Source organism: Phaethon lepturus, unplaced genomic scaffold, assembly GCF_000687285.1.
Source record: "Phaethon lepturus isolate BGI_N335 unplaced genomic scaffold, ASM68728v1 scaffold31430, whole genome shotgun sequence".
In the NCBI taxonomy this organism is placed as follows: Eukaryota; Metazoa; Chordata; class Aves; order Phaethontiformes; family Phaethontidae; genus Phaethon; species Phaethon lepturus.
This window is the reverse complement of record NW_010510586.1, coordinates 235-9,556: the sequence shown is the minus strand read 5'-3', so window position 1 is coordinate 9,556 and position 9,322 is coordinate 235. Positions and strand designations below refer to the sequence as shown.

At 50.9% G+C, this 9,322-nt stretch overlaps 1 protein-coding gene across 1 annotated transcript; it reads left to right on the top strand.

The window, feature by feature from the left end:
• The first annotated feature begins 7 nt into the window (after positions 1 to 7).
• LOC104628805 (retinoic acid receptor RXR-gamma-like) lies at positions 8 to 3,046 on the top strand. The gene is made up of 4 exons (XM_010297507.1): positions 8 to 75; positions 1,364 to 1,455; positions 1,682 to 1,787; positions 2,632 to 3,046. Exons 2-4 carry the CDS (start codon positions 1,389 to 1,391, stop codon positions 2,777 to 2,779), a joined length of 321 nt encoding a protein of 106 aa, XP_010295809.1. The 5' UTR covers positions 8 to 75; positions 1,364 to 1,388; the 3' UTR covers positions 2,780 to 3,046.
• Positions 3,047 to 9,322: the final 6,276 nt, after the last annotated feature.

The following is a 9,322-nucleotide window of genomic DNA, read 5'->3' as shown; positions in this document are numbered from 1 at the left end:
CATCCTTCTGGCCACAGGCTTGCACGTGCACCGTAGCAGTGCTCACAGTGCTGGTGTGGGCTCCATCTTTGACAGGTATGTGGCCTGTTCCTGTCATCCCTTAGCAGCAATGGCCAGGCTGGCTCTGTCTTTCCCCTTTGGGAAACATGTCCTTAGTGAAAACTAAAGCAAACACATGGTGATCTGGGGCAGAACTAGCTTAGAATGAGGAGGAGATGCTTGAATGGCTTAAAAACCAAGAATAGGGTGAAAGCACCTTGGAAAGATTTACAGCTGCAGAAGCAGATCTTTGTGTGTGCAGGGGGAGGAATGCTTCTCTGCCTTCTCTCAAGAATACTGTGAATACTCAAGAATACACCTCGAATACTGGGTTCAGTTTTGGGCCCCTCACTACAAGAAGGTCGTTGAGGTGCTGGAGCGTGTCCAGAGAAGGGCAACAAAGCTGGTGAAGAGTCTGGAGAACAAGTCTTACAAGGAGCAGCTGAGGGAACTGGGGTTGTTCAGTCTGGAGAAGAGGAGGCTGAGGGGAGCCCTCATTGCTCTCTACAACTACCTGAAAGGGGGTTGTGGTGAGGTGCGTGTTGGTCTCTTCTCCCAAGTAACCAGCGATAGGACGAGAGGAAATGGCCTCAAGTTGCACCAGGGGAGGTTTAGACTGGATATTAGGAAAAATTTATTTACGGAGAGAGTGGTCAAGCATTGGAACAGGCTGCCCAGGGAGGTGGTGGAGTCACCATCACTGGAAGTGTTCAAAATATGTGTGGATGTGGCACTTCAGGATATGGTTTAGTGGGCATGGTGGTGTTGGGTTGATGGTTGGACTTGATGATCTTAAAGGTCTTTTCCAACCTTAATGATTCTGTGAAGAGTTTGCCATAACTGGATCTAGAGCTAATACTGATCAGCAAGAGCTTTAGCTGGCAAAGTCTTAAACCCCAACTTGCTCATATGACTGCACACTTACTGTCTATGCCATGCCTGCAGCCTGCTCTCTGCATGGCAGGACACTGCATTACCACTCTTACACAACTGGCCTGTGTAATGGCAGTGCCCATGTTTTGCACAGTGAAATGTGGAGAAAAACCCATGTAGTTTTCCTTAAGTGAGTGCAAATTATTCTCTGTAGTCCAAACAGAGCACAGAGCAAAGTGAGAATGGGAATGAATTTGTGCATCAGCAACATCCAGGGACCAGAGCATCATGTAGAAGAGCAGTATGTGGCATGGCTATCCCTCAAACCTGCCTCTTTCTGCAGAGAGGAGTTGGGGGGTACCCAGTGCCTGTCCCAGATGCTTTTCAGCCACCAGCCTCGCTGTCTGTACCTATTTCTGATTGTCTGCCCACCCATGTCGCCCACGTGCAGGGTTTTGACAGAGCTGGTGTCCAAAATGAAAGACATGCAGATGGATAAGTCGGAGCTGGGGTGCCTGCGAGCCATTGTCCTGTTTAACCCAGGTAAGTCTGAGGCCCCGGGGCAGTCCCTCTGGGCCACAGCAGGTCACAGGCAGGACGACTGTGGCAGTGAGCAGCAGGACTGCAGACAGATTTGTCCCAGTCCCTGGGTGTATGATTAAAGAGAGCCCAAGTCCTCTCCTGCCCATGCATGCAGTCACTCTCCTGGTAGCAGAAAGGTCCCCTCTGTAATGATTTCTTCCCTACCTGTATATTCTCCCTCGTCCAGATGCCAAGGGTTTGTCCAGCCCCTCAGAAGTGGAATTGCTGAGGGAGAAGGTCTACGCCACGCTAGAAGCCTACACAAAGCAGAAGTACCCCGAGCAGCCAGGGCGGTGAGTGTCCCCAAGCAAGGCAGGCACCTGAGGGCAGCACAATTCCCACCCTGGAAAGGGGAGACTGAGGCAGGGGTGTCTGTGCTAGCTCTGCCTGAGCCACCCTGGGCTGGAGCCCCTGGAGCTAAGCAAGGGCAGGACACTAGCCAAAATTGCCTGAGCAGCACAGCTGCCGCAGGCTGGCCTATCCTCTCGGAGCCCTAATCCTGGGCCAGAGCCCTTAGAGTGCTGGTGAGGTGCAGTTTTCTTGCTTTTCAATCCAATCCTACCCTCTACTGGCCAAGATCCCAAAACGCGGGCAGCCAGATCCTCGGCACCGCCAGCCAAGTGATGCGCCCACAGCATCTTCTGCTATTTTTGGCTCTGGATGTGACCGCAGAGCGCTGCAAGTGGGACGTGGGGAGGGGAGGCAGTCTGCCTGCTGCACCCCCTTGCAGCTGCGCCTCGAAACACGAGGCAGTGCCTGGCAGAGGCACTGCTGAGGGGCTGTGCACCCTCTCTGGGGGCCAGGGATTTTTGAAGGCTGTTTGAAGAATTTAAATGGCACTGTGGAGATGTAAGTCACCAGTCCAAGTCTTGGAGAGAAAATCTGGATGTATCTTTTTTCTTTTTAAGTTTTAAAAATGCTGAATTCTGTTTTGAAAAGATACATATTCCCTCCACACATGTGAAGAGAAATGCTTATTTTGAAAGCACAGAGGAATCTCACTGAGAAAATGCTTCCCCAAGGCATTTTTGGGGAGGATTTGGGCTCTGCTCTCCTGAGCCCCTGGTGCAGGCTTGGAAACACATGGGAGAGGGGGGCCAGTGCCTCCTGCATGCCTCTCACTCTGCTCTATTCCAGGTTTGCCAAACTCCTCCTGCGCCTGCCAGCGCTGCGGTCCATCGGGCTGAAGTGCCTGGAGCACCTCTTTTTCTTCAAGCTGATTGGGGACACCCCCATCGACACCTTCCTTATGGAGATGCTGGAGACACCTCTGCAGGGCACTTAAGGGTCTGGCTCCACTCTGGCCACACCCTGGCCCCTGTGCTCCTGCACAGCTTCCCACCCCTCTGCTCTGGGCCTACAGGAGCTCAAGAGATGACCTCCACCCTCCGCTCCTCCTCGGTGGGATCGTTGTGTTTTTGTACAGCTTGTAAATCACCCCCTCTAGCCTTCCCTGGCCTGGCCATGGTGGGTCGCAGATCCTCTGACCAGCTAACCCCCTGTACAGATAATTGCTTTAAATTATTTTTTCACTCTCAATAAAAGCCAACAAAACAAATAAAATAATGAGGCAGGCACTGATTTGAGCTGGCAGAGCAGTGTTGTCTTTTGCTGCGGTCACAGTTCTGGCTTGGTGTGGGGCTGAGGGACCTTCCCAAGACTCTTGGGCAGCCCAAATCAGAGCAGGAATATCACTCTGGGGATAGTTGTGTGTTCTGATGGTCATAGTCCTCTGGCCAAGTGAGAACAGGTTACTGTTGCCTCTTGCTCCTGCTAAGGAAAGACCTGGAGAAACTTGCTGCTTTGAACCAGAACATTTCACTCTACCATCTTAAAAAGAAACTCTTGGACTCTTTGAATTTTTTAGGTAATTTAAAAAGTGACTTTTTAACGTGCTGCGCTTTTTTTTTTTTCTCCCCCTGAGCTAGTCTAGCCACAGAGAGAAGAACCAAAGTGCTTCATTCTGGATGAGGTGGACTATTTTGGAGTTACCTAAACCTGATGTGCTCATGGATAATTTTCATTTTTCTGAAACTTCATGCATCTGGTTCTCAGACTCCCCGCCTCCGCCACTGGAAAAAGGCTCTTCAACCCCAAATTTGTAATCTCATAGCTCCATAAATGAAACTTGCAGGCAGGGAAAGCACAAGACACTCTAACAAAAACCTGCCTCAAAGGTACTGCCTGGTCTTTCCCCTGCTCAAATGGCACTGCTGGAGCTTCCCGTTGCAACCCAGCTAACCAGAGTCAAATGAGTTAAAGACATGAATTTGTTCAATACATGGAGCTTATTCTGGTGGGAAAATGTCCTCCCAGGAACCCAGCAAAACTGCCTGTATTATTATTCATAAAACAGGTGTAGTGTTAAGTGATCTGCCCCTTCTGACCCTCTCAGCAGACAGTGCAGTGAGATGCAGCCGTGCTTCATCTGTCCGCGTGACAGATTGCAATGCTGCTGCTCGGCGACTCAGGGAGGTTTGGGGGAAAGGAGGAGTGACAACAGGAAAGAAAGAGGATAAAAATGAAACATTTTGTTAGAACTCCCACATGGGGCTATGATTCATTCTCCAGTATTTCATTGTGAAAAAGAGAAAATGAGAATCAAAAAAGCAGGAGAAAGAAACAAAAAATCTAAATTTATGGAAACTAAAATTAATTTTCTTATGATACTGGAGAAAAAAAAAACAGGGAAAAATTCAAGAGAGATGAAAAGCATTGCCCAAGGGGCTATTTTTAATTGAAAGGGTAATTTTCTGGTAAAAGGGAAGTGTTTAAAGACACAAACTATTCAACCTGCTTATTGTAAAACCTTTGCCAGAGTGTGAGAGACTGCATGCAGACTGTGCTGGGGTGGTACCTGCACCATGCTGCTGGTTAAACAAAGCAAGAGGTTACCTCCAGCCTGGGTGGCTACAGGCTTCCCTGTCTATGAGCTGTCGGCTTCTGAGATCTGGTCCCCAGCTAGCTGGGTTTGGGTTTCTTTTCTGATTATAGAGCCCTGGGTTTCTCTTGACCTGTCCTCTTCTCAGGTTTGATGATTTAAATCAAGGAGGTTGGCTGGCATTAACAGGCTTAGCGAGAGGGGGGCTCCAGGAACTGATGCCACTCTCTGAAGATAGACCATGTGGTATTAATGCTTTTTGTTGAAATAGAGGAAAACCTGAGGGTCCTTATGCCTGCAGCAGCCCTCGTGCTAAGATGGTGTCTGCGTGCTATCGTGGAGCCCTGCAGCGCTCAGTGGTAACTTGGAGTGGGCTCTGGGGTGAGCTGCTGCAGCCTAGTGGGCTGAGCCAGCTGGAGAGGACAGGATGCTTCCACACCAATAGTGCTGACTCTTTCAGGAGCTCACAGGCTCTCCTTGGGACACAGTTGTGGTAGCTGTGATCCTAAGCGTTTGCATGGAGCTGCAAGGTTGGAGTTTAGCTTGGCCAAGACATCCAAAAGTGCTTTGGGCCATGCAATAGAGGTTTAACGTAGATAAGTGTGATGCCTCGTGGTAGCTTCATTAGAGTTCGTGATGAGGGATTCAGAGTCCCTGATATTCCACAGTGGCAGAACAGCCCAACATCTTGGCAACGGAGTAAAATAAACTGGACAGAAGAGCAGGATCCAGCACCTAACCCAGATGGCCCTGCACGTGCCCACTGCAGTCAGTGCAAGTAGAGCTTGCCAAGTCCCGTGAGCGATTCGCCTGGACTGTCTTGATGCTGATTTCAGTCCACTGTCTGCAGGCAAACCCAGACCATGGCCTGCAATATGAACAGTTGCTTTTTGAAGTTGGAAGTGATGGGATATGATAACCAAGACCGGGGTAGGAAGACTCAAAGTGGCTGTTCGTGGCTCCCGGACACCCCTACTTTTAGCAGTCCACCCTGAGAACCTGGAAAGTTGGTCTCTGGGTTGTGGGCCACAAGGTCTCCAGGTTGCACTTCGAGCAGGGTTTGTTCTCTCTCTCCAGATGACTCATGAGGTTTTTTGGTTTTTTTTTAATTTCACATTCTTGATCATCTGCTTAATGCCCACCCCACCACACACTCCCCCACCCTGTGTTTGGTAAGACCACGAGACACGGAATATGGCCTCTGTAAATAAGAGACCGCTTGCTCGTCTGGAAGCGTCGCTAGCAGAGAGCTGTCCTATGCAGAGGAATGGAGTCACTGAGCAACTGAGCTCTAGCTGTGATCATCACAAACCTGAGGTTTGATGTAATCTCCTGGATTTGGTCCTAAGCCTTGGGTTCTTTGCTCATCTTGTGGGCCTCTATACAATGGTGTCAAAACGCTGCCCAAGAGCGGTGCTTCCCCTAGCTTTGCAAAGCAAAGGGGCTAGTCTCTACAGCCACCCTGAGGAGCAACTCCCCCAACAGTTAGTAGTAACTCACTGGAGTAGTTTTCCTTCAGCGTGGATTGCTGCAAAACAGCAGCAGCTTGGCATGGCTGGAGCTTGCCCAATCTGCAGCCCTGCAAAAACCTAATTTTCATGAAATAGTAGAAATCACAGTAATGGATAAGCCAAAGAAAACTTCTATCCACGCACGTATGTTCAGCCCCATCTTGTGTGGAGTTACAGCTGCACAAAGAATTAAAGAATAGCACTGCAGAACTAAAAAATCAAGAAATACCAAGTTAACTCTCTTCCACTGTAGGCATTTTTCCTTGCAGACATATGTCATGATGGTGCCTTTAAAATCCAGGCATCAGCCACTTTTCAGCCCTAACGAGAGCACAACGGGGTCCGGCTACCTACCCTTCCTACTGAAACCCGGCTCCTCCTATCTCCTCTGAATTTTGCTCTTGCCAGATTCCAGTTGCTGGGTCTTGCCACCTCTTTTTCTGAAGATCCAGACATTGGTTTCCCCATAAAAACCCTCATAGCCTCAGATTAAGCTCTGACATTTTTTTCTGTGCTCTGGGAATAAAAAAAAACCCCCAGGCTCTGGGAGTGGCAAAGTGTCATATTCTCTCTCCCGCTATACATCACATCTCATGAGCCTTCTGAGTTAGCAGCAGGTTCCCCCCCACCATGGACAACCTTTGTTTTAATGCACAGGCCAGACGTTTCAAAGCATTTATTAATTCTGAGCTCCTCGCTCTGTAGTGCTCCATGAAGGGGACTTAAAAAAATGGTGGGTTTAGCCACTTATGATGAGGACCTTGGAAAATGAAAAAAATCCTTCATCTCCATTGCTTGTGCTGAGCTGGATTTGTTTCTTGCCCAGAAATCAAGCCGGTGTGTTTTCCTGCCCTGCCTTCGTTTGGGTTCTGTAGTGGCTGCTTCAGTTTTTGGTGAAGTTCAACAATTGCGGTTCTGGATTGGGAATAAAAAAAAAAATTAAATCCTAAACTATAAGGATTTGAGCTGGTTTGCATTCAGTTCAGCTCTGGGCTCCCTGCTGAATTTAGTGGTTCAAGGGCACATCCTACAGACCCCGGGTGACTTTCAGACACATGCTCACGGCGTGACTCAACGGGGTGCCACTGGCCTTTCCTCGAGGACCTCTTGTCTGGGCCAGACCCTGGATTTCTGGACTTCTGATGCCCTCCACCATCCCACCTGAGCTCCCCGGAGATGTTGTCTTTGCTGCCTGGTTTCTCTGCTTGTCCCCTTTCTATCCCTCCCAGCTCTCTGCTGTCCCGTCAAAGGCCATCAAAAAAAGTCCCATCAAAAGGTGGGGAGGCTGTGCTGCCTTGGTACCCCCTGGAGCACCAGAGGGCATGGGAGGAGGAGGAAGAGGAGGAATTATACTGATTAGGAGACCCTTGGGGCTCTCCAGAGCTGCTGGTGGCAGTGGGAAGCAGTGTGTGTATCCTCTTTCAGGGGGTGACGGCTTTTATTTCACGGCGAGGTACATCATGGTGGAAAAGGATGATACAAAGAGAGAGAAGCCCTGATAAATGTCCAGGCGTTTGTCAGCATCGGTGGACAAGGACCATTCTATACCTGCGTGAGGCCAGTGGCTGCCACCCCACACCTCTCTCGTCTCTCCTTGTGCCCTCTGTGGAATTAGCTTTACCCGAGACAGGCATGGTTTGGGGGATTTCAGTGGTAAAGGGAGAGGATTTTATCACCCCGGGGATACTGGACAGCGTTGTGGCTGTGGGCTTGATTTTGGGCTTGCCTCTCTACCCAGGGCCAGCCCACCCGGCCGGGTGTGCAGCAGCTGATGCCTGTGAAGGGCTGTGAGCGTGGAGGAAGGAGAGGGTGGTGTAGAGGGATGTCTCGGGGTGGTGGGCAGTGCTTTCTCTGCTGGGTCAACTTGGCTTCAGGCATTAAAGGCACCCTGACGATGCTAGGCATTGTGATGCCCAATGCCTCCTGTCCCAAGGGAAGTGGCTGGAGTGTGTGTAGGGAGCACAACTCATCATCCTCCTCATCTTCTTTGGTCTCCTGTGTGCCTGCTTCTGGGTCTAGCCCTCCTCACTCCTGTGTGGTTCTGCATCTGCGTTGCTGGGCAGAGTTAAGGTGATGTTGGAGGAAGGACCTGGCTCCCTGCTGTCTAGGACCACATCTGTTGCTGTGACTGTGGTTACCGACCCTTGGAGCTGAGTACTGTTGGTCTCCTTCCCGCAGTGAACGCCATGGACCTGCTGGTCCACCCAAGCTCCTTGGCACAAAACATGAGAGCTGGACAACCCCGGTGGTTAGACTGTCGGGGGAGAGTGTCTTTCAGCACTGCAGACTTGTTAATTTGGTAGGCAGCTACTGTTTAACGCTGTTTTTCCCAGACCACCCAGTTGTTGTAACACCTGGCTGCCTGCAGACCCTACAGCTAGGAGAAAGCCTAGTCCTGCTTCTTCTCCGGTTTAATTCTCTTCCGCTGCTGTGGGCTGCTACACCTAGTTCATCCCTGGGTGAGCTAATCGTGGAAACCCTGGCCTTCAGCAGCTGCAGGGAGCTGGCTGAAATACTCCCCCCATCTTCTGTAGGGCCATTGCTCGAGTTGAAAGTGTGCTTTGGGAGGGGAAGGGTGAAATTGCCAGGAGACCCTGTAAATGCTATTACTGAGGGGGGTTGGAGTGTTTTTCTTGCATATTTTACTGATTAACCCGGTGACCATCCTTTGCACAAGACTGGGTGTGCTCCAGTACCTGTGATCTGCGTGTGAGCTGGTGGATGTGTGTAAATCAGGGGCAGCAACACGCTGCTGCAGCCCCCTCGGTGCTGTGCACTGAGGCCATCCCTTGAGCCTGCTCCTTCGTTAGGCTGAGCTGGGGATCGTGCACAAGAGCTGCCAGGTAAGGCAGTCTCCAGATCCCTCCTCGCCTGGAGAGGAGGAAGAGAAGGAACAACACAACGGGATGACAACGTCCAGGGGGGAATGACTCCCTCCCAGCTGTTCCTGCATCTCTCATCGGGCAAAATCAGGTGGGCAGTTTGAGTATATAAGCAAGGTGCCCTGTACAGGGCCAGGGTTTTTGGCAGTGCTGAAGGATGGCATTCCCACCCCGTGGGGCTGACCCCTGGCTGTGCAAGGAAAATCTATTGCCCTGCGCAGTTCTGCAGCTGGGCTGGGATGGCTGTGCTGGTTTGCACAGGGAGGAAAAGCAGCATGTGGTGCCTGGAGCCCTGGTCATGCTGCAGTCCTTGCTGGGCTGGTGTCTTGGCAATGTGGCTCCAACAGACCCAGAAACTCGGCTGGAGCTGCTCGGAGACCTTCAGGAAAGACAAAGACAGAGGCCTCAGAGCCCCGTGCCTCACTGCTGCAGCTGCAGCTCAGCCCTCCTGGATGCGAAGGATCATCACGCTGACCTGTGTCAGGGTACCAATGCTTTCCTGCCCGGGCTCCCAGTGTAGTTATACTGGGACACAGTGGGGCTGTCCCAGGACC

Coding starts and splice junctions, on each gene's coding strand:
- LOC104628805 (XM_010297507.1), top strand. CDS start 1,389: ATGAAAGACATGCAGATGGATAAGTCGGAGCTGGGGTGCCTGCGAGCC. Junction 1,456..1,681: donor CATTGTCCTGTTTAACCCAG/GTAAGTCTGAGG, acceptor TCCCTCGTCCAG/ATGCCAAGGGTTTGTCCAGC. Junction 1,788..2,631: donor TACCCCGAGCAGCCAGGGCG/GTGAGTGTCCCC, acceptor GCTCTATTCCAG/GTTTGCCAAACTCCTCCTGC.